Genomic DNA, 26,014 nt, shown 5'->3' on the forward strand with positions numbered 1-26,014 from the left:
TTTTTTTTGAAAATATGTACACCTTGGTTAAAATTGCAGTTAAAACAGAATTGTAAATATTTTTGCATTGTTCAGTTTTTTTTGTAAAAGACTTTTTCAAAATGTAAACTTTTCTTTCTAGGCTTTATGCAAATTTTGAAAATGAACCTTTGCTTTCTTCCTGAATTATCACTTATCCTGCAGTGCCAGCCAGACCAGTTGTGTAACTGAACTGATCCTACTTTTTTCATCTCCAGCCTTTCTTGATGAACAAAGTTTGAAAAAAATTATTGCCCTAGCTGCAGAGGAGCACAATTCCACTATGATGGATATGATTGGCACCCCGCAGGCTGATTTTATAGGAAGTCAAGCCAACAAAACATTTCCATGTCATTTATGTGGAAAAATTTTTCGTGTTAAGCACCAATATATTGGTCATTTGAATACCCATCTCAACAGGAAACCATTTCAGTGTGAATTTTGTGAAAAGTGCTTTGCGTATGCCACTAACCTTAGCAGGCATAGGAGAACTTGTGAAAATAATCCTCAGAATTCTTTATCATCAACTTTAAATTTACATTTCTCTGGTTCTCAAGGCCCCTGAAAGTTAAATTTCTTCCATCCTGCCAGCCCAAATAATGAATGTTTTCGCCTTATGAAAGTTTTTCATCCATACTTTTCCCAGAATTATCAGAGAATAGTACATATTTTGGACAAGTTGAACCATATAACCTTGGGAGGCAGCAGATGGTCTGTAATCCAACATGTACTTTTTGTGGGAAAAAATTTCACAATAGATCTGATTGCATGGGCCATATCAACAGTGTTCATCTTAACACCAGACCTTATGTTTGCAAACATTGTGCAGTGAGTTACTCCTACAGACAAAGCTTAAATAGGCACCTTCTTTGTTGTAAGAAAAATTTTTTGGGATGAATATTTGTTTTCCAAGTTGGTAACTGCAAGAAACATCTGCCAGCTTGGCCCTCATCAAATGTAGACTATAGGAACATAACTGCACTTTTATTTTCCTCCAGGTTGGTGTAAAAGTAGCAAAGTGACTGCTATTGAATTGGAGTTTCACAAGAAATATCAATGTGCTCATTGTTCAAAGCGCTTTGTCAACAAATCAGATTTGGGTGGTCATATTAATAGCCAGCACTATGGAGTCAAAGCATTCACTTGTTTATTTTGTTGTAAATCTTTTTCTTACTCACAGAATTTAAAGAGGCATCAAAGAATGTGTGAACATTAAAAAATACAGTATGTTGATCTAGAATTGTCATAAATCTGCAATATCTTTTCTTATCACTCAAAATCTGAATTGGTATCAGTTTTCTTGCCAAGTTTTGGAGTCATAGCTTACAGTACACATTGATAATTCTTCAAAGGAAGTGTGCTCATTCCAAGTTCAGTATAAGTATGACACTTATCAGAGTAAATTATTGTTTTCAGTTGATTGGAATGTGGACATTGAAGGCTCACTGACCAGTGAAACAAGTTATGCTACATTTTTGTCATCAAGTAACACTTGTGAATTCTGTGGAAAAGTTTTTACAACAAGAATGAGCTGCAGAGACCACAGGAATGCTGTTCATCTATTACAAGTCAGTTATCCGTGTGACTTTTGTGGAAAAAAGTTTCCATATAGGCGAACTCAAAGGCGGCATCAAAGTCTATGTTCTGCGAAATATTTACGCTAGTGGATTATTTTAATTAACTTCAGCTGCAAATTCTTCTATTGACCTTAAAATTAAATTGTACCTGTTTGAAAATATTCAAGGTATTATGGTATTTCTTGTCCTGTGGGTTTCTCTATACCTTTTTTAGACTGTACTTGAAGTATACTAAAGATGGTACAATAAAATGGATATTGTTATTTGAGGATTAGGGTAGATAGGCCTGGGAGTATAAGCTTTTTCTTAGTGTTTCTCTGAAGCATTCACCATTGTTCATGTCACGTCTGTTATTCATTTAGATGTTAGTACATCTGGTGAAGTCTTAATTTACACCTGGTTATAACTTCTGTTCCAGATGTGGGTAAAGGAAATTCAGGATCATTCACCTTGCACCATATCATCAGCAGTAACCATCATCAGAATATGAATTCTAAAGGCTTTCGATGCCAATTTTGTTCAAAGTCTTATGCTGCTAAACAGGATATGGAAGGACATGTTAATTCTCAGCATTTAAATTGCAAGCCGTTTCAGTGTCCTGTTTGTTCAAAAGCCTTTGCTTATGAAAAAACTTTAAAATGTCATTTGCGAATGGCACATCTCTGAATTTTTAGGATTTTTAATTGTTAAGAAAAGATAGGTAACGTGTGAAGTCAATTTCTTAGTTTGATGGTATATTTTCATAGTATTTTCAGTGACATGTGCCTAGTCAATAATGGCTTCATACTGGATTTGTTTGTATTTTTATCAGGATTGCAATGTGGAAAGCGCTTGTAATTATCCTTATTGGAGCATAATTTTTATTTGTTCCAGGTTTCACAGGTAGTAGCCATGCTTTTGAGATGTTACACTCTCAGTCAACATATCTCAGACATGGAAATTCTGAAGTTGGTAGGATTGGAATTTATGTCTGTGAATATTGTGAGAAGACTTTTGTTGCAAGGAAAGATTATGAAGGACATAAAAATGCTAGACATTTAAACAGTAAACCATACCAGTGCTCAGAATGTAGCAGATGTTTTGCTTACAAGCGAAGCTTGCAACATCATAGACGGAGCAGTCATACTTTTTAGTAGACATGTTAGTGAAAATGTGTGCGATTTTTATTTCTTTAATCAGTTGAATGACATTAAAATTCTTGGACTTAACTAGCTATTACAAATTACAATATAAATAATGCGTTTTAGGGTATTCAAATGCAGTTGGGTAGCCTATTGAAGCTTGGTCTTGTTGGTTTCTTTGGAAAGTCCAGGTCCTCTGTTCCTATTTTATTTTTTTTCAGCTGTTATTTTATCAATTGTGAACAGGAAGCAGGTTTACAAGAGTGATGCTCAAGAAAACCAAGATCTATAGATCAGCTGACTGTGGCTTGGTTGGAAATTATATTTGTAAATTTTGTAATAGAACTTTTCCTGCTAAAAGAGAGTGTGAAGGTCATATCAACAATCATCATCTTAATGTCAAACCATTTTCCTGCAGTTTATGTTCAAAATCATTTGTTTATAAAAAAGGCTTAATCTTTCATATGAGAAAGTCTCATTATTATTAGTTTTTTTAAGTTGAATTTTTACACAACTTCCCTTTTCAAACTTTGTGGATTTCTATATAAGGATTTAGTTGTTTTTTTTTTTACTGGAAATGAAAGTTAATTATAACAAATAAAATACTTTTGGTTCTAAAAAATCTGTAAATTATGTGCCTTTAAATATAACATCATTCTTAAAACAATAATTTTTTTGTTCATTGGTCATGAACTTTCTCTAATGTGCAACTTGTGTTTGTAAAATGTTACCTGTAATTTCTTTAGTTTGCAAAAATGGCATTTTAATATAATCAGGTTTAATGTAAGCAGGACAATTGAATATTTATTCTAGTGTTCTTGATTTTAAACTGTGCTGCTGAAACAATGGTCTTAACTGTTTTACATAGAATTTAGTATGAAGCAGGTTTAGCAGCCATTTACTTTTATACCTCCCAAAAAGAAATATCCTTGAAACTTAAGTGACTAGTAAATACCAAAATGTTTTCATTTAATGTTTGGGTGATAATTGTGGATATCCCTCTCATTTATTGGTACTGTTTTGTTTTGAGATTTAATTAACACAACCGTAACCACTTGTTCGATACATATTTTTTTAGATGAAGCAATATTGGCTATTATCTAGAATTGTACTTCTGCAATTAAAACATTTCCCATACTTTCATTCGCCATAGCAAAAAAGAATTACAGGAACTGAAAATAGTTTTTAAAATGATCCAAGTGAAATGTGCTTTGAATTTTTAGTCTGTGATATACACTGCATCCCACAGGTTGTTACCAAATTTGTTTCTGGGGTATTTTTATAATTTGCTTAGTCATGTGGACTGCTGGTTTCGTTGGCATGGATTGAAATCATTTTTTTTCTTTGGTATCTTTAAAAATGGAGGATTCAGTTACTGTAGCTGTGTTTAACTTTTTTAATTCAGAATTTCCTCATGAAGAATGGCCAGATCTTTCATCTTTCTCTAAAGAGCAGATTCCTTTGGACCTAAAATTTCATGGATTTAAGAAAACAAGCATCATTTGTGGACTATGTCAAAAGACTTTTGCCAGTCGGCGTTTGTTAGCTGGTCATATGAACTCAAAACACCTAAAGGCCAAGCCCTATGTTTGTCCATTTTGTTCTAAAGGTTTTTCATATAAAACAAGTGTGGATTACCACAAAAAGACATGTCAGTTAGTGTTTTCTCTATAAAATATTGTGTGTAGGAATGTCATACAGAACATGGTTTTATGACCAGGCTTTTTCATAATATTTAAAGCAATTTAAAAAAAATTTATATTATTTCTTTATCACTACAGAGTTTGTTGAATGGTACAGAAATCGCACTCTGGTTCCTGTTGCAGTTAGTCTTCGTAAAAAGAAAAACCATGTGTGCCACATCTGTTCAAAAGCGTTTGTCAATTCAAGAATTCTAATAGGACATGTTAATTCCATACATTTGAACATCAAACCCTACAAGTGTAATCACTGTTCAAAATCATTTTCTTACAAGAACAGCTTAGATATTCACTCAAAAATGTGTAGCTTACAGTTACCACTTCATTAAACATACTGTTTTAGTATGTCAGCCCAGGTTGTCAAATGAAGTTGTCATATGCAAAATTCCACCTGTTTCCTTTTTTCTTTCTTAATAGCCATATGGAAGGGGCCCCTGACATCAAGTTTAGTTTATCCACGCACAAGTGGACCAAGACAATCAGTTGGAAATATCTGTTGTGAACACTGTGGAAAGCGATTCACTTCACGTAGATCCCTTAGTGGCCATATGAATTCTTCTCATTTGCATCAAAAACCATATCAGTGCTTGTGGTGTGATAAATCATTTGCGCATCAGACAAGCTTGTATTTTCACAAGAGACTGTGTAAACCGAAAATGGAAAGTACTCATTAGTTAGTTTCCATGCTTTCTATATTTTTGAAATGTGTTAAAATAATTGAAACACCTGGGTTTCCTGCCATGCCTACCAAAGGCCTAGGGTTAGTCACAAAATAGTAAGATTTTTTTTCTCTCCCTTTTCAGCATTCTTAGAGTTTCAAGATGCCCTTGAAGATCCAAAGTTTAGGAATCCTTTCAGATTTCGGGCATTTCGTTCAAAGATTATGTGTCAGTATTGTGGGAAAAAACACACATCTAGGCGTGATTTAGAAGGCCATCTAAATGTCGTGCACTTAAAATTAAAACCATTTATTTGTCGACAGTGTGGTAAAGCATTTTCATACAGTCAACATTTACATGCACACAAAAAGATTTGCATGGGGTCTTTAGGACATTACTTCACTGCTTTATAGCTCGAAATAAATCAGCTTAAGTATAAAAGATCCCCTCTGCCTTGCCCATTTACTAGGCCCTCCGCTTTTATACTTGTAAGAAATTTGAAGACAATATCTACCTTATTTCAGTAAAACCTGGGCTGGAAAACAACACAAGAAGTACTTTGTGGACTATGCCCTCGTTTCAGACACCACGCTCTGGATTCTCATGTCAGCACTGTGGGAAGTTGTGTATATCTAGACGTGATCTATATGGTCATACTAATGCTGTTCATTTGAAGATAAAACCTTTCATTTGTCAGTTGTGTGGGAGAGGTTTTTCTTATAACAGGAATTTGCATGTTCACAGAAAAAATTGTCCAGCCCTATTTATTACACCTAATTTGACTTCCTCCTTGCGGTAAAATCTTACATTCAGTTACTGTTGCAAGTTTTTATTCATTTCCAGCAGTTGTGTCTTTTAACATCCAAGAAAGTGCTAGCAGTAGAGATTTCAACAATGGTCAACAATCTTCAAATTGTAACAGGCATGTTTGTCAGTACTGTGGTAGATCTTTTTCTAGATCTCAGTATCGTGTTGACCATATCAACACTCATCATTTGAGGACCAAACCTTATTCTTGTGCTGTATGTGGACTGAGTTTTTCTCATAAAACTAGTTTGGCCCGACACAAAAGTTATATGGGACACAGAATTTGAATGAGATTTAAGATATACAACTGTAACAAATGTACCTCTTTTTTTACTTAGTGAATAACTTGCAAGTATTGTAATTTTTCCTTCTAATATTTTTCCTTCTTATAATGGCAAAATATTAAATTCATTTGAATTTCAAAAATCATTCAAAATGTGAAGTTACCAATCTTAAGTCCAGGTCTCTCCATGTAACACTGAGTAAAAATTTGTATCTTGCTGTATTCCTCAGCATTTACCCTTAGGAAATCATCTGGATTGAAAAATTCACCTGTGAAACGAGCTTGGTTTCCATCCAACCAGCACAGGTTGTCTTGTGAGATATGTCATAAAAGTTTCATAACTACCAGAGACTATATTGGCCATAAAAATGCTAGACATTTAAATGTAAAACCCTTTTTATGTAGTTTTTGTGGCAATGGATTTGCTTATAAACGAAGTGTTGATTTTCATCAAAAAAATGGAAAATGTCCTGCTTTGATCAATACACAGCATGCAATCAAGTGGGCAGATTAAAAAAAATTGACCCGTTTGTCTAGATTTTAAAATACAAGTTACAAATGCTGATTTGCACACTGAATTTTTGTGTGAACATGGTGCTTGATCATTTTTATCTGTTAATATAGTTGTAAAAGAGATTGTTTTGCAGCATAATTTTATGTTAATTTTTTCTTCATGCTAATGTTATATTTGTGCTGATAATGCAATGTACAATAAAATTATTTTTCCCACAAGTCTGTTTTTTCACCTGCTACTTGAATATTTTGTAGCTTGTCATGTAGTTCTAAAATTACCAAGTGAATTGCCTTATTTTCCTGTTTCAGTTTCTAGTTTGTTTTAACTCAGTGTATTGGGTAGACACTTCTGTTAAGTTTCAAGTACTAAATATACCACGCAGTGTGGGCTGTAATAAACCAGTTAAGTAAATTAATGTCAGCCCTGGCCCAATTTACATGAAACCTTTCTTACTCTGTATTGCTATTATTACTTTATCACTTCCAGTTCGAGAAATTTTTCATCTGAAGGAGGTCAATTCACTGTGTGCTCAAAGTCTTATATCCAGTTTGGTTGGAATTAGCCAAAAGTCAGTGAAACAAGAGCAGGATTCCAAAAAGACACCAGTCAGGTGGGCAGAGCGTGCACGCAAGTACACCTGTCACTTCTGCTGGAAAGCCTTTGTGGTCAGGCGAGATTGGGAAGGTCACATAAATTCAGTTCATCTTAAATCGAAGCCATTCCGCTGTCATATCTGTTCATGGAGCTCAGCCCATAGGGGGGAACTTCAGAAACATGTAAAAAAATGTACACACATGTATGGTCACCTCACTAAAACATCTCCAATTGAACAAGAGAGAATAGTCACAGATTTTTAAGTTCTGAGTGTAGTATAGTTTTTCTTGGCTGAAAATGTTTAAAAAATCATTCTGATTGCAACAATATATAACAGTTTACTGAGATGTCCTGTGTAATCACTTTGTCAACCAGCTACAATACTTGAATTCAGTGCTTTGAAGTTTCCACTTTATAATCATTCAAGGAATAAGTTTCGAACTTCTGATTTTGCTTCTTGTCTTTTAAATTTAAAAAAAAATCCACCACGATGCAATTATGTCTGTATACATATGAATGTTTGTTTTTCCAGCTATTATTGAGTCACTTTTAAAACAAGAGGTGACAGCTTCAGAGCATCCACACAGAGAAAGAGATTATTTAAAGTCGTCTTATGGAAAAGTGCTTCCAGTAAATCAGAATTATCACTTAGCATCATATTTTTCAAAACCATTACTTGTCAAAAGATACTCTTGCTCAAAGTGTAATCAGTCATTTAGTTATCCTGGCAATTTGTCTCGTCACCGTAAAGCTTGTGAGGGTAACTTTGACATAAAGTGCATGTACTGTGAGAAAGTATTTTATAGACAAGATGTTTTGAAAGTACATATGCGTAGTAAACATGGTATTATAAGCCTGTAATTAACTCCTTGTTTTTAAGCATTTGCTGTGATTTCATTCTTTACCATTGATCCCTATTTCAAAGTATTGTGTAATGATTGAAAATGTATTAAGCAGATTCTCGTAAGCTAGTCCTATTTCCATTTTCTTATCCCGTTTTGCAGTTATTTTGTTAATTCATTACATCTGTTTAGGCAATAAAAATTAGTTTTAAAAGTAAAGCCTTATATTCAGTATATTTGAAAAAAAAACCAATCACCTGTCTGCCCAGTAGCTCTTAAAGCATGTTCAAGACACATTGTGTCTAACAACTTTCTTCTTTCTCAGTTCAAGTTGGTGCATGTTGGAAACAGAAAAGAACTAAAGGCAGTGTTAGTGTCAGGAGCTCATCAAATTTCTTAACAACATATGATGCAAGCTCAGTTCCTACCATGAGCTCTTTGCTGGTTGCATATGATCTGGAGTGTAAAAAATGCACATTTGTGTCAAAAGATGTACTAGCTATGTCAGTTCACAAAAAAACATGCAATGGAAAAAAACATTTAACCTGTACTTTCTGTTCTAAAGTCCTTAGTCGCTATGATTCATTAGCTGAGCACATGCGTGGAATTCATGGGATTGGAAATAAAGTACAGTGCCGATTTTGTGGTAAAAGCTTTAAATATCGCCCTCAGATGTATCAGCATCAAACAGTTTGTATGGAGCGGCCTTTAAAGGTGGAAATGGATATCTCTTATCCCTCTTCAAAACTTGATAATTTTGGGGAGCAAATAGAATCTAAAATATCATTTCCCTATGATGTAACCATGTCTGTAAATATGGATTGTATTTCACAACACATGTTTAACACCAAACCATGCTCTGATATTTAAATTAGTATTTTGGGTTTATAATCATTGACAAAAAATTCCATGCTTATTTTAACTCCCAAGAAGTATGTTGGGTTTAGTCAGTCGAGGCCCTTTTCCACCAATAATAACCATGTGCAGATTAACATATTTTATATATTCGCATTCCCCCATCAGAAAAGTCATCTTCAGTTACAGACAAGCACACCGCTGTTCCAGTTTCTCAAATACTTTACAATTTAACATGGTCTACATGCAGTGTGTGTGGAAAAATGTTTGCCTACAGGCATGCCCTTCTTCGACATTTGAATACACATGAAGCAACAGCAACATGTCGCTTTTCATGCAATGTTTGTGGTCGAACTTTTAATCGAAATGATTCTCTTAGGCGACATTATAGACTAATACACAACTTAATAAAACCACCATTTATTATAGACTAATGCACAACATAAACCACTAATATCTGGAAAATTTGCATTGTATGATACAAGTTTGGCAGCTTGCTTAACCAATCAAATTTAAATTTGTCACCAAAGATGTTGGAATCTCTCCTATGCATTTTAGTTTACTCTTCTAAATAGAATAACTCATCTGGTTTACATTGTGTTGATATTCATGAGTTTCTCAATAGTTATTTGTACTTGATAATAGTTTTGTTTAACTTTGTCTGATAAAATATTTTGCTAATCTTTTTACAATAAAACAGTTTCCCTTAAAGATACTAATTACATTTTAAATTACACAAGCCAGCTCCCCTGTCCGATTTATTATGCTCCATGACTTTTTGGAAATGTTTTTTATGCAGATGTTTATTAATTTTACCTTTAAGAGCATGAGCCTTAGGGATGTTTTATTTTTAGAATGTATGTGGAATAAAACGAGATGGTAAAAATATGATACCATGTCAATTTCATTTTTTCGATTTTCTACTACTTAGAGTATCAATATTTGCCTATAATTTCCAGAATTTCTGGCCCTTACTCAAAACTCAGCTAATCAACGTGCACCAGATTTAGGACAGACAAATCCTAATTCTTATTCAGAAAGTACAAATCAAGAAGGATTTGAAACAAGTACATGTGGACTATGCAACAAATTAATTTCCTCACTTCCAGAGTTGATGACACATAAACGTTTTTGCAGAGGAAGTAAAATCCTTTCTTGCCCCGAATGTGGTGTAGTTTTTAGAAGAAAAGATAATCTTCGTGTACATATGCGCAACAAGCACAATCTTGGTAATCCAACTGTGTGTAAAGGTTGCGGCATGTATTTTAGATCATATCTGAGATTAAATGAGCATATGAACAGTTGTGAGATTCTTGTTCAAAGTTTTTCTTCTTAGAACTAGTGTTATGATTTTTGTTTTTTTTAACAGCTGTACAATTTTTTTTAGTCTAGTTTTCTTTCATTGTTAAAAATTACTTTTACACAATTCTGTAATTATTGTAACAAAGTTTGAAAATAATTATTTGAACATAAATATTGAAAGTTGATATTTTTATAAATGTGTATTATTTAATGAATACATGTTTTAGTGCTGTTCTCTTAAAATGTAAATAACTGTAGGAATGAATAAATCAATTCAAAGATGAGTTCATTTGTTTATTATTTTAAATTTGATGTCACTGTTTTTATTTATAGTATGATTAAAAAGAAATATATATTTAAACAATAACTTAAAAATGTTAAAAAGATGCAAGTCTAGAAAAATTTTTTTTTTTTAAAATTCACCCTTTTTTTTTTGTATTTTGTTTGTTACGTTTTGTTGAGGTACTAAATCAAAATTAGTGACATTACAAAACTTTTAAAAAAATAGTGTCATTTTCTTAAATTAGTTCAGTTTTTCACGTTCTACAATGCTGGGGTCCATCTTTAAATTCTGAGTGAACATTCTTTGACACAGGCATAACTATCTGCTAGGCTTGGCCCTTATCCTTCTATGTCTGTGTTCTCTTGCATGCTGTATTATAATCATAAACCTTACTGTCACTTAACATGTTTCTATGCTTCCCCAGGGCCCCTGAACCTAGGCGTTGAGAGAAACATCTTTGGGGCCCCTGCAGCCCTGCAATCCTCTGATATGCTCAGTGTTAATTCAGGGGGAAGCAGCTTTTTGACTTGGACTCAGCGTAGAATGTCTTACCCTCCAATTTCTTTAATGGAAAGCACAAAAAGTGTGAACAATTTTTCTATACCAGATACTAGTGGGTCTTCTGCTACATATTCTTCCAATTCTTCTACATCTTATAGAAGACTCTCTCGAGATGTTTATGGCAATCCTATGTTTTCCACCTGTTCCAAATGTGGTGGGAAATACACAAACCCAGGAATGTGCTCATCTCATGAGGCGAATTGCAATGGCAATAATAGGTTAATGTGTCACATTTGCAAAAGGGTTTACAGTCAAATGTGTGCACTGAAAGAGCATCTTCGTGGTAAACATGGCCTTGGGGAAATGTTGTCCTGCAAACATTGTGGCAGATCCTTTAAATACAAACCACAGCTCTATGACCATAGTTGTACTGGCATACATACTAAGGAAAAGCAGCGTCAAACTTTCATTAATACTTTGCAGGAAGACAATCTTTCTAGAGAATCAGATGATCTTGAGTCTTCTGATAAAACTAAAAAAATTCACCTGCAAACTGTATGGCAAAGTATTTAAAATCCTTTACATCTCTTCCAGTTTAATACTTAATAACTACACCAGACTGAAACTAATACACTTATAATTTGATCCCTTTAAGTAAGGTGTTGTTGTTTGATTACTTAAGAAATTTCAATTATTTTTAAGTATGCAATATGGTTATAATTTAACATGTGAATTTTAATACTTTTAAAAATTTATTCCTGTTGAAAATCCAATTGCACTATCAAAATTATGATAGCAAAGAAAGATGAGATTTCTTACTTAAGCAATCTTTTGTTAGGGTCATCTTAAAAAATAGGATCTTACTTAAACAGGTTGCTACTTGTGGCCTAAATTTATTAAGCAGCTTGTTATGGTACATAGAATTTTTTTTTCAAATTTGGGTAAAATACCATCTTGAAACTGTTTACTTTCTTGCTCAGTATGAATGACCTATTATTTATATATTTATAATTCTTAACTTGCATGCAATAAATAAGAACAAGTGACATTTTAAGTTACTTTTCACACAATAGAATACCTTTTATTGATCAAATCACTGGAAAGAAATATTCTCTAGCATATTCATAGATTTTCTTCTTAATGGTCTTCTTTATGGTTCTAGATATTGTTTTTAGGCTGTACTCTATAACTTTAAAAGCATAGACTATTTCTGTTTCAAGTACTTTTTTAGAGCTGAATAAACTATCAATAGCACCTATAGATATAAAAAAAAAAATATGAATCATATACATAGGATAAAAAAACGAAAACTATAGATCTAATTAAATAGCTGTGGTGGATGACCACAACTTTAAAATTATGCTACAGCCAACTTTTTACACTTAGCCCATGAAAAAAGGACAAGACACACCTAACTAAAATGAAACAAATATTAGCAGTTTCAATGAGAACTAATGATTAGAGATCTCCTGTGCAGTTAGTGTAGGAAAGAAGTTACAAAAGGGAAGTAATTCAAATAATTAAAAAAGACAGATTTTGTGTTTTCTTATGGAATTTGAATGAAACATAAATTTTACAGATTTTTTTTTACAAACCAATTAAGATTTTAAATGCCTATGACTCAGAACGAGAAACGTAATATTTATTTCTATAATGATTAGCTCCTTTGTCAAACCCTCAAATAAATAGCAAAGAATGCATTTAGGACACATGGACATTAAAGAGGTTTAGATATGATTCGGGTTAGGAAAAATGAGAATTAACAAGGATTAGATGTTTAAAATACAAGAATTTTTTCATTATTGAACAAATTTTTGTAAATGCAGTATTACCTTGTAGCATATTTTTTGTTTAGACTTCCATTCATGTTATTTATTTATTTCAATGGTTTAACAATAAACCTATTAATTTTCTAAATGTTTAATTGTGAATGGTTTGTGAGATTCTTGTTAAGTTGTATAATTTAGAACAGTTAGTTTGCATAATGTATTTCTCATAATATAATAAATGGTTTAAACACATTGTCACAAAATTACTCTTTATACCTAAACACGTATACCTCAAAATACATTGTTAAATACATTGAAAGTAATTAAATATTTTTTTAAAAGTATAATGTTTCTGTTGCATTGTTTGTTAATTCATGTGGTCTTTTGAATATTCAGACACTAAAATTTCATTACCGAAGAAGCTTCCACAAGCTTCTGGTTTTTAACCCTTTATTCTATGTCCCAACTTGTATCTTCTTTTTGGCTAAAGCTTGGGGCGTTCCCTGCCAAATCTTAAGATTTCAGGCGAAGAAGGCTTGCAGCAATGTTCTTAGTGAGGTGATTCAATAGAATTTTTTTCGTGGGATTTATGTCTACTTGGGTTTTACATTAAAAAACCTGCCAAGCTCAACCTGCTTCACTTGTTTTAGTATTCATTAAAGCTGAGGTCACTCTTGCCATAAGTATTTTATTCTTTTTGTCTGGAGGAGAAATTTTCTATTTATTTTGTGCTATCATCAGGTGCCCTGTACAGAGATCTTACCCTAGCATCCACATTATATGGAGATGATATTCAGTTTCTTGTGGAAAGGCGCTCAAGGCCAAGAAAGAAAGGTTGTTTTCAATGTGAACACTGTTACAAAGTATTCAATATGCAACAGAGCTTAACACGCCACAAATGGAAATGTGAAGGCACACGTGTAATGCATTGTAATATTTGTGGAAAATTATTTCATCGTCCAGACAGGCTTAAAGCTCATCAGCTTTCACAGCATAACAGTATCTAACAGGCATTATTTAGTGTTCTAAAATATGTTCAGCCACCCACATCCTCTCCACCACAAACTTTGTGTATAGCTGACATCAGCTTTAGGTGAAGTCATTTTCTCTTGTGCATTAGTTTATTTTTAAACAAATAACAGTATGTAGTAACTGTTAGTGTTAGTTTTTTAGATGTCAATTCAAAAGCTTTTGTAATAGAATCATGTTAATCCTTTACGCTCGGGGCTGTATTTTGTAGAGTAAACCTTATTTACAAACACTCAGATTATTATAACATGTCAAGTCTTCATCCTATTCTATTTTCTTGGTCTCTAGTAGTTTACCATTCCATTTGTTATTTGTCCTTTATTAGGTTTGTACCAACACCATAAAAGCTCAGAACAGTATGCTTGTGAGCGTTGCAGTAAGATGTTTTCATACAAAGGAAGCCTTAACCGACACCGTTGGAAATGTGAGAGACTACGTGTTCTAAACTGCACATTATGTGATAAAGAGTTCTTTCGTGTTGATATTCTTAAGGAACACATGTTTTCTATACACAAAATCTCACCTGTTGATTTTTTATACTGAATAATGGAATCTCAAAACTGTGCTAAGTTACCACCTGCCCAGAGAAGCTTATCCCCTTATTTTGTTATAAAAACTATTTTAAAAATTTGTGTTGAAGAATATCTTTGCATGTTTAAGTGAAGGCATATTTTAGCTACTTTATTGTGGTATCCATATTATGAAAAGAAAGTTCCTATTTATTTTGACATATTTCAAGTTTCTCTAGATTTGTTTTGTCTACAGCATAAAGGCTGTTGAAGTTTAATAAGGTGGTGTTTTTCCTTTCATGTAATAGACTGACCATGTTCTGTCACTCAATTTTTCCCACAGTGAAGGTTGCAATCACTTCCGGGATGTTGATTCATTATCAAGCCAACCTTCACAACCCACAGAACTTGTTTATTTGTGAGCGCTGCCACAAAACATTTCTGTACAGTCAAAGCCTTAATCGTCACAAGTGGAAATGTGAAAGGTCTCGTGTAATGCAATGTCCAGTCTGTGACAGAGAATTTTTTCGTGCTGATAAATTTAAGGAACATCTCTTAGTGCATCAGGCTATTGTTGGAAAGCAAATATAATATTTACCATCACATTAACTTACCAAAATTGGAACAAGATTATGTAATCTTATGATTATAAAGTTTTTTGTTTCATAATTATTCTCAATTAACAAGCACAACTGGAAACTCTTTTCTAGTAGTAGTAGAAGTGCAGTATTTGTCAGCTAAGTTAGCATTGTAAATAGATACCACAATTTTTATCAGTCAGTTATATCCTGTGAAGCTTGATATTAATTGCCTTTGGGTAGATGTGAAATTAATATTTAAAAAACTTTAAATAATATTGGAGATGAGAACTGGAATGTTCCATGTTTTTTTTTTTTTGCCCCAGTGTTTTGCTATTATTTTGCATTTTAAAAAATGTGATTTGGGTAAATAACAGAGCTAGTATACGCTAAGTTCTTATAAATTAAAATCTTGTCCTGGTACTTTCTTATTGTCACTAGGTAGACACCCAACTTCTGTCCGCCTTGGCCATCAGGTTTACATGTGTCAGCGTTGTAACAAGACTTTCCTTTACAGCCAGAGCTTAACACGGCACAAGTGGAGATGTGAACAAACCCGCACCCTCAGCTGCTCAGTTTGTGGAAAAGTCTTTTATAGAGTAGATTATCTGAGAAAACATGAAATAAGCCATATTCGGCACTGGCAAATTTAAAAATATTAAGCTGCGACTGTAGATTTGTTCTTAAGTAAACAGAACATGTTATATCACTATTTAAGCATTAGTGTTAATCTCAGTTAAACCTCACAGTTATGCAATCCATAAATTATTTGTTGATGGGGAAGTTTGAACTTAAGCAATCAAATCAATAGGCATTAATCAAAAGTAAACAAGAAGACTTGTTAAAAAATTCCTTTACTTCTATACCATTTTTATTAACTTCCAGTTGAGTTGCAAATAAAGCTTGTAGTCTTAAAGGCCCTCTCCTTGTCACAATTTATTTTCCCTAAGGTATCTTAGCATGTTGCCTCTGTCATGTTAATGCAAATTTGTACATTCTGTACCTATTAATATTATTACAATCAGGTCTGAAGAAAAAAAGTGGAGTTGGACAGTTACTGCACAAAAGATCACGTAAACAAACAACTCCTGGTCCGGGCCGGCTTGAGTGTGAACATTGTAACAAATTGTTTTCCTACACTCAAGGTCTGCGTAGACATAAATGGAAATGTGAAGGTTCTCGAATCTGGCCATGTTCTTTTTGTGACAAGTTCTTTTACCGTTCAGACCACCTTAAAATTCACGAGAAGGCATATCATGATAATTTGATTCAAGGAAAAGGTCTTTATTTGTAGTAAGCTTATGGGATTTTAAAACTTTTTCTAAGATATCATAATTGTTAACATTAAAAATTGGGTTTGCAGGATGAAATAGTTTTAAGGTTTTCATTTTATAAAGTAAGATATGAACAATTCAGATCCTTTATATATTGTATTTTTTTTGTTATCACTTATTCTTTCTAAACAAGTGTTTTTGCGAGATAGGGCCTGTGGATATTTACATGATTGTGCTGTTTGCAATGAACATAGTTAATTCAAAAGTAAGTTAAACTATAACTAAAATAACCAAGATTTCAGGTTTTTTAAAGACATACAATAAACTAGTTAATACAATTATTAAAATTAAATAATGAACAGTAATCAGCTGTGAGATGTGTTAAAAATTGGCTTTTGAAAAAGTGTAATTTTGTTCTTAAACCAGTCTTACCAGCAGTTACAGGCTAAATAAAGTGAAATTGCTGTTCTTGTGGAATATATTTTTTTAAAGTTGATTTTCTTATGAGTTACTCAGATGTTATGAAAACAATGTTTTGATATGGATGTTCCACATATTAGTCGTTATGTTTGTAATAAATTGATATATTTCAAACAAAATATTGAGTTTATTGGTTATGAATGTAGGATTTATTTGAGTGTCAGTGTGTGTGGATTTTAACATGGCTTCATAATATTTGGTCATTGTTTAACTTAAATATTTACAAAGCAATAGTTTGTGTATAATATAATATGTTGAATTCTTTATTAATAGTAACTCAGCCTAAATATAGAAATAAAAAATAAATTCAAAGTTATATAGTTGTTTCCTCTATTGGACAGTGTGGCAAGTGCCACCAAATTTGTCTTCCGTTGAACATTGGCAAAATCATGTTGTATTATGATTTCAGTAGTGATCAACTTTAGTACGCACCATAAATTTTCCTTTATTTTCAATAATTGTCCCCTGTTACATTATTTACTCTAGAATAGCACCTTTGCATAAGTTGAAGTGTCTGACTGACGTAGTAATGAATTAGAAAGATTGTAAATATTATGTACTTATTTATGCATACTGCATAACATCATAAATTTATACTGGTATAAAATAATTTTCATGAGAGCATAGTTCCAGAAATGGCATTGTTTTCAACACATTTTTGACTGCTATAGTTGTCTGTTCTTTATGGTTGTCCCATTAGAAGTCTTAAGAGAAATTGATGAGTACCAGAGAATTAACAAAGACAGTATAGATATACAGCACTCCACTTCCTCTGCTCTTTTAAAAAAAATTAAAGTGAGATACCATGAACTTTCAGGCTGACTTCAGAGCTTATGTAGTTTTGCAATTCTTAAAACCGTCAGAATGTATACCATTCCTATTTTAGTAGAGTATAATTTCTGAATCCTCTAGTTTCCTTCTCCTATGGATGTCTTTCTTTATGTCTGCGTTTCATGCTGAATGTTTCCATTATCATAGCTTTTTTTTTGGCATAATTGATAATCAAGTTTGTACTTGCGGTTTGCTGTAATTTGATTTCATTTTGAAGCTTATTTTTTATCTCTATTTATTCATCTTTTCCTTTTTGTGCCCAAGACATATGGGGCCGCCTCTATTTATTATTAGTAGTAAAATACTAATTTAAGTACCAAAATGAAGTTATGATATTAATTGATTACACACTGCGAGTTTTTATATACTTGTCTTACTAAAAATTATTATGTTATGTAATTATAATTTTTGTATCCTGGTCAACTTGATGAATATTATTAAAATATGCTGAAACATTTAAAGTTTTTAGAGATAAGTCTTTATTTTTGTCACGTATGAGATCATGATATGTATATATATATATATATATATATATGGGTTGAAACCAGCAGCTTGTACCAGTAGTTGGTACAGTTAAAATGGCTAATCTTAAAATTCTACTAACTATTTAACCCTCTTAAGACGCAGCTTTATCTGAAAGCCAGTGCTAAAAAGACAGAGCCTACTATTAAGCTTTGCACTTGCATCACAAAAAAAAATTGATAAAAAAATGTAAAAATGCGGCAAACTTTCCATGGAAGCTGCCATACTGAAGTGCTAGAATGAACTAAAATACTAAGAAGCAATCTGATTGGCTGATATGATACTAGAAAGCCAATCATGTGGCTTCTACTATCACTGCTGACACCAGGCTGGTAGATCGGCCCGGTCGTCCCAAGAGGGTTAATTTAATGTTTAATTACATTTAGCAGACCCATGACAATTGTCATAAAAACTTCAAAGGCTAGGTAGTATAAATCACTTGAACTAAGCATATAGTTAAAATTTAAGTATATTAACTATTCAATCAATATTAGGTTTTAGCTTTATGTGTCAATTTATATGATAGCATTTGATGTTTAAAAAGTCTTTAACAATATAGTCATATCATTGAGTGGTGCTTGAATCTCTTTGACAGAAAGGCATATTTAAAAACCCTGTAACCAACCTTTCCTTGATTTGAGACTGTTTGACACACCAGTTAAACACATTTGATTGCTTAAAACTGTCTGTATTGAAACATGGAATCTTTCTTAATTATTGTTAGATGTAATTAGGGGCTATTTTTAATACCCATATAGCATTAAATGAGCAGAAAAGTGTTAGTTTTAAATTTTTCAAAAATGTAAAAGAAATTCAGTCTCTGGGGTCCCCATCCATCCACATGCATTCTTGAGTTTGAGATTTGGTTATTTCACTTCGATGATCATTGAATTTGCGTTTAAACAAAACTGAAAATATTTACTGAAAGTCATAGTCACAAATATTTATGAAATCCTGATTCAATTGTCAATCAGCAACGATATTTAACACAATAACTAATTACTTTTAAGTTATTAAGTAGTTTTTTCCTTTAAAAACCTATTCTGAATGACACTTATTATCTTGATCCACTTCTACACTGTCAAATCAAATAATACAATGTAACTGAATCAGTGTTTGTACCAAATCTAGAAATGTTGAAAATTTTCTGTTTTTAGAGATAAATTGCAATTTTAAGAAGTCACAAAATAAGTCAAATTTGCATCTACACAAACAGTATTTACAGACATGCTAAATAATTAATTTTTAAAAAGTGCAATGGGGAAATGCAATTAAAAAGAAAAGTATTGGTCACCATGAGTTGTAGGCTCGCCTTGCTCTCTCCAAACAACTTAGCATGGTCCTATGTATGATTTAAATTCTGATGGGTAATTTTCAATTGCTTTTTTTCACTTTGTTTTGCCCCCAGTTGATAATGTTCAACATTATTCTTCATGCCAAGAATCTGCCTTATTTTTGGTACCAGGCATGAGAGAGAAGAATATGTTACCTTCCAGAAGGCAGTTTTATTCACATTCTAAAAATAAAGTTCCTTCAAGTGGGGCCTTCAGATGTGACATTTGTGGTACAACGTTTACAAAAAATTTTAATCTTACTAGGCATAAGGGAAAGTGTGCTGGTACTAAAATGTACAACTGTCAATTCTGTAACAAGATATTTTACAGGACAGACAAGTTGCAAATTCATATGGCAATGAGACATCCAACTCAGATACTGTACCATAATTTTTAAATCAGTTTGCCATATTTCATAAACTGAGCAGTGAAATACATCATGAGATAGTACCGCATCATGCAAGACAGTAATGAACTTAACTTGGTGGTTTATTTGTTACCCATTTGATTTGCAGAACACTCTTCACATGTTACTGGAGCAAGTGGCAAATTTACTACTACACGTTACATCTATGGTTGTCCTTGCTGTGGGAAACGGTTTACTACAAAGTTTAATATGGAAAGACACCAGAAAAAGTGTGGATCCTTAGTTGCACAGTCCTGTCAGTTTTGTGGGAAAACCTTTATGACTCATGATAGTCTCAAGCAACACATGATTATAGTTCATTACCAATATAACTAAAACAAAACAAACTTTTCCCTTGTTTTTTGCTCTCACTCTATCAGCTTCTTTAAAGTTGCTTTTTCCCTTTGGTGCTTCAAAAATGTCAGAGTATTGTACATTTATACAAAAAATCTTTGGTGCTTTATTTTCGTTTGATTTAATTATTACCTACAGACCTTTTTAAATCTGCAGGAAATGACGAATCAAATTACATTATGTTGCCACACTTATCTGATTACAATTGGCATAGGAAAAACAGACTGACATGTTCTTCTAACCTTCATCAACATGATCAACATTTGCCATCTTTCTCACTTGATGGAAAATCTTTACGAAATCAGTGTAATGTGTGTGGGAAACTATTTACCATTAAGGGCAATTTGGATAGACATAGATGGAAATGTTTAGGCATTAGACAACAACCTTGTCCTATTTGTGGAAAGATTTTTCATCGTCCTGATAATTTAAAGGGACATATTGCAACTCAACATATTGCAGAACGTCATCTTGGTCTAGTTTAAAGCATTTAAAATTCTAGATAAATTAAGACAACCATACAGTCTTCCTTTTTAAAAATGGAGCTAAACTAAATGCACAAATATAATTTTTTTGTTATAAAATTAATTACTTAGACTTGTTATAGATCTTGACATTTTATAACAGAAGAGCTTTCATTATCTACTTGGACATTTATAAGAAATAACTCTTGTAACAAAATAGAGCATTTGATGTTTCTGTAGCATCACAACTAAGACCATCTTGTAGGCTTAATTTGGATTGAATAAGTTTCTCTATGCCATTATTAATGTTTTTTGGCTCTCTGATATACTAAATATTTATTTGATAGAAAATAATTAATAAAGATCATCTTTATTATTTAGTGTAGTTTAGCTCCATAAGTAGGGTGAGTCAATAGAAAGCTCCACTACAATTGTGCTTTTATTTTGGGTCGTTAATGTGATGTAGATGTTTATATATTTTAAAACTGAAATAAAATCTTGTAATATGAGTAATGACTAAGCCAGTGAGCTCATGTATTGATTGCTACTCGCCTTACCAAAGCATTGTTATCATAATATATGTACATAATTTTATCTATATAATTTGATTAAATTTATTTTCTAGAATTAAGTTGTGTGATAGTAGTTACGCTATAATTTTAAAAAATTTGTTTCTTGATTATAGAAATTGTTTTAATGAATAACTCAACATTTTTAAATCAATGCTATGTGCTTGAAAAAAATGAAAAGTTTTTAATTATGACACAATTATGTAACTCTTTTTTTACAATGTTGAATTACTGTTATAAAATTATGGTAAAAACTTTTATTTCGTTGCTTTTATTTTCTAAAAATGATGTAGAATAGTCTGATTAGAAATTCTTTTGCACTTTGCCTGAATTAAAAAAAGAGCAAAAATCAGGGAAACTCAGAAAAGTATTAAGAATCAGCACAAACTCTTCAAATAAATTAATGAAGTGTTAGACTTAAAAGCATTTCTAATGTATAGAAAAAAAAGCTCTGTCCCTTGTTGAGACATAAAAAGGAATCAGTTAAGTATATTAAAATTTATTGCAACTCTCTCAGATTGCTCCATTCTCATATCAGTACTATCGTCTTTTTACTTTAACTATCTGATACTTTTAAAATAATTTTGGTTGTAATGATTACTACCTGTAGAAGACTTTAGCAGATCTATCTCTTCGCTATTTTGCTTTTGAGAAGAGATAACTGACTATTCCCCCAAATGGCCTAAGCTTAACATATTTAATAAAATGAACAAATTGTATTAACTATATCCAACTAATGTTAACCTAGCATGTCAACACCTTAGATCTCAATTCTTTATCTTTTAGTTTGAAGGAATGCCAAATCCTTCTTGCAATACATAGTTCATGGTTACACGTAGACATGGTGATGAAGACAATTTATACTAAAAAAATGTATGTAGGGTTGCTTACATTGTTTCTGTTTTCATTTATTAGAATTAAATCTGTTTGATTAGGTCTACTTTGTGGAGAATATTTAAAAGAATATATTATTAGAATCTTGCTTGCTATTTGGTCAGACATGAAGTTGTGGTTTACATGTCACATTTTTAATGGAGACTTGCTTCTTGTATTTAAAGTATTAGAACTTTAAGGAACTGTCAATAAGTCTCCCTAATTAATTTTAGCAGGGATTATGTATAAAATGGCACCTTGCTCAAAAAATGTTGCTGAATCTATTCTTTGAAAAGTCTATGTAATCATGCTTATTTTTTTTACAAAGTTTTTTTAAAAATATGGCAAGCGATAAAATTATGTTTGCATTTTTAAAAATAAAAGCCGTTTGGGAACCATAGATTAAATTTATTTTCATATTTTTGTGTTGAATGTAAGCTGTTGAAAATAATTTTATTTAGAATTATTTTATCAATTCAAATTTAAAAAAAAACGCCCTCAACCCCTCCAAGTTAACCAAAGTGGCCAGGGAAAGTAAAACAATGAAAGTAATGAAAGGCACAAAAATTGTTTACAATGATAAAATACACAATAGCGGTCAATGGGGTATAGCCTGTAATTTATTTATGATAAATAATACAACATCCCCTATCATCACAGCACCCTGACTCTACTAATCTGAATTAAAAATAAAAGTATTAGATAAATTACCATTATATTACAAGTAATTATTTGTATGAATATTCCTAACCTTTGAAAGCCAGAAGTCATTTTGTACTTCTCAGATGTTAAAAAAATTCAATTTCGATTGAAAAAAATGCTTTCTGACAACAACCATTTGGGAACCAGCTTTTCAAGCCTATTCACAAGATTTTGAATCTATTTCAATTCTGTATATTTTGTAGAATCTTATGTGTTATAAGACTATCAAGTTCATGCTAACAGTGATTAAAATTGTTTTGATAACCACACTCCCAAGTTAATGTTAGTTTAAAAATAAAATTGGCCTACAGACTTAATGAATTTTTTTTTATACTAGTAACTACACATACATTTAATTTGTGAAATAAACATCTTTCACTTAATAATGCTATGGTAGAATAATGAATTATCAAAAAAAAAATGAAATAGAAAAAAAAAATCATAATTCACCAGGATGAATATTCTAAACTAAAAGTATGTTTTTTAAGGCTTTGATGGACAGACTGAATGGATTGGAAAAAGAAATTTGTTACTTACACTACACAAGCTTTACAAAACCTCATTTACATCCAGTTGCTGTTAGAGTGAAATATTTATACAAATACATATTTTAAATCATTAGTTTACACATAGAACACTAAAATAATAAAATATTAAAGAAAAATTCAGTAAAATACCTATATCCATATGTTCAGTAAATTTTTTATATAGTTTTGTTCGAAGAAATAGTTAATTTTAATAATACAAGTCCTTGGTAGGCTACTAAGAGGCTTTTGGACGAATTGAAGTTTTTTATATCAGTACAGTACATAAGCCAGCCCAATGCAACTCTTCTGTTTGATCTTTTTGTTTTTGAAGTGTAGCATTCCTAAGAGGAGCTCCTCATATTCTTAATATATGTCCTTGCAGATCTAAAAGAGGACATAGCTCAAGATTTCCTGAGGTTAGTGGAGGTCTCTAGTATGAAGAAAGAAGATTTTGATGTGTTAAAGTTTCAGACTGCAAGCAGGCCTCTATTTCCAGGAATGGAAACACCTACACAGAAATCAATTTTGTCTCCAAAGATTTCACCACACATGAATTTTACTAATTTATATGAAGAATTCAGCATCCAGTCAGTCGCCTCTCCTCTAGATAATGTATCTCCATTTTTACACAATTCCCTTATAGACTCAAGAGGGATTTTAAGAAGGCAAAAACCATCAAAAGCCAAAGGTGTTTTTCAATGTGATCAATGTGGAAAGGAATATTCATATAAAAGAGGTTTACGTCGTCATAAGTGGGTTTGCTCAGATATTAAGCGGTTTCAATGTGAATTCTGTGAGCTGACATTTAACCTGAAAGAACAATACACAAAGCATTTTAGAGAAATTCATAGTGCAAGCATTTTGTAAAAGACTAGGATATTTTCCTAAATTGGATTTTAAAATATTCTCTTCTTTTCCCACTCAAACAAAACTTTTTATGAAACAAAATTGTGGTGCAAGAAAAAAGTTAAAAATGGAATATGTATTGAATTGCATTTCTAAGATAAAAGACCTGTTATATACTGCTGTAGCAAAAAAAAAAACTAATGGTAATAAAATTTGACCTTATGGATTAATTTCTGGGTGAATGGAATGTATAAATTATTAAGTCTCAGGAGATCTCCAAATCTCATTAGATTATAGTGTTTGATAAAAAATGTTGTAATACATATAAGATAATAATAATGTGATGTTAAAGGTGTTTTCAACATTTTTCACTATTGTACACTCGAACTGTAGAAATAATTCATACAAAATTTGAAGTTTTGCTAAATAAACAGTTAATATTTGACTTAGTAACATTTATTTACAGTAGTGACATATTTTCCAAGAAGCAAAAAAATTATCTTTCCACTTATATAGTCTAGTATGGTAGTATTTGCAACATTTTGTAATTAATTTTTAAAAAATGTGACTTAAATGATTATTTCTTGGAGCTAAAATAGTGCCCTTATAAATATTGTACATCTGATAATCCTCAATTGCCTAAGAGTTGTTGTTTGCCACTAAGATTTGGCTTTAGTAAAGAATTTAACCTTTGGCTCTTATCCATTTATCAGGCAGTGTTGTGGTCAAACAACTTTCATTCTGTTTTTGTCTGTTTGGGCTTCAACTAAATCTTTTTCTTGAAACAGCTAACCTATTAATCCAGAAATACATACTGAAACAATCTGATCCAATACACCATTAGATAATGTATACATATCAGGATGCCATTCCACAATAGGCTTTGTCATTTTGTGAATAGGCATTTATTAGTTTACACCGTCTTCTATATTATGGCATCAAATACAAAAATCACAACCCAGTAAAAATATTTTTAGAAAGTAATTGATTAACAGAAATAACACAAATTTCAATTGTTTTTCAAAATTACCACCTAGGTGAAAGTGGAATGCCCTATGATAAAATAAGTTAAAAGCATATTAATCATTATCTATGTGTATTTATATAATTTAAAATAATGTTTTTAAGATCGCTAATACCTTTCAATTCACTCATAATCTTACAGATTTAAAAAAAATTTGTAATTTATTCATAATCCAGCAAATTTAAAAACAGTTATCGTCATTTAAAATTCGTAGAAATGCTGTATATATAAAGGCGATCTTTTATTCATAATTAGCATCTTTTTTAAAAAGGGGTAGATAACTTATTTGAGTGGTACTAGTACTACATATAAACTGAAATTATAAAAATATAATTTTGGTATAATGGTAATATAAATATTATTAAAATATAAACTGAATAAACTGCTAACAGCAATTTACCCATATTATGTAATAGTAATAGCCACATATAATTTCACTGATTTCTTTTAACTAAATTGGTAAATTTTGCTTGTTTTAAACAAACAACTTAAAGCAAAATGCTAGAATAATAAACAATAAAATATTTTCCTACTTACATTCCATTTTTCCATTATTTTGTTTGTGAGACTCAATTTTTTAAAAATTAAACAAAACCAAGGACAGATAAAAACAGTAATACAAATTCTTTGAATACCGAATAAGCTGTGCTTGTTGATTCACGAAATGTCCCATTTGTTATTTATTATTATTATACATAAATATTGTCTCTCATTGGTGTCACTGTCAGTAACATTTTGTAGGTCTTAATGTGAAATTAACAGTTTTGTAATTGATTACTGTGGTACTGTATATACTAAAACTCATCCCTAGGATTCTTTGACTATTCTTTAAGCTTCCATTTACACATTTGAAAAGCAGTAGATATT

General features: G+C 31.7%; 1 protein-coding gene across 18 annotated transcripts in view; it reads left to right on the forward strand.

Moving 5' to 3' along the window:
• The window catches only part of LOC131946536 (zinc finger E-box-binding homeobox 2), a 38,458-nt gene that overhangs the window by 6,769 nt on the left and 5,675 nt on the right, over window positions 1–26,014 (forward strand). The window contains exons 4-5 of one of the 18 annotated variants that reach the window (XM_059307370.1): window positions 14,180–14,278; window positions 14,707–15,367. The exons of 2 other annotated variants lie outside the window; for them this stretch is intronic. In XM_059307370.1, coding sequence (XP_059163353.1) covers window positions 14,180–14,278; window positions 14,707–14,954 — 347 coding nt within the window. In that variant the 3' untranslated portion in view covers window positions 14,955–15,367. 15 more of the 18 variants (XM_059307368.1, XM_059307383.1, XM_059307372.1 and 12 more) reach the window with 15 other exon arrangements.

Source organism: Physella acuta, unplaced genomic scaffold, assembly GCF_028476545.2.
Source record: "Physella acuta isolate Inbredline_101_S28 unplaced genomic scaffold, ASM2847654v3 ptg000562l, whole genome shotgun sequence".
Lineage (NCBI taxonomy): Eukaryota > Metazoa > Mollusca > Gastropoda > Physidae > Physella > Physella acuta.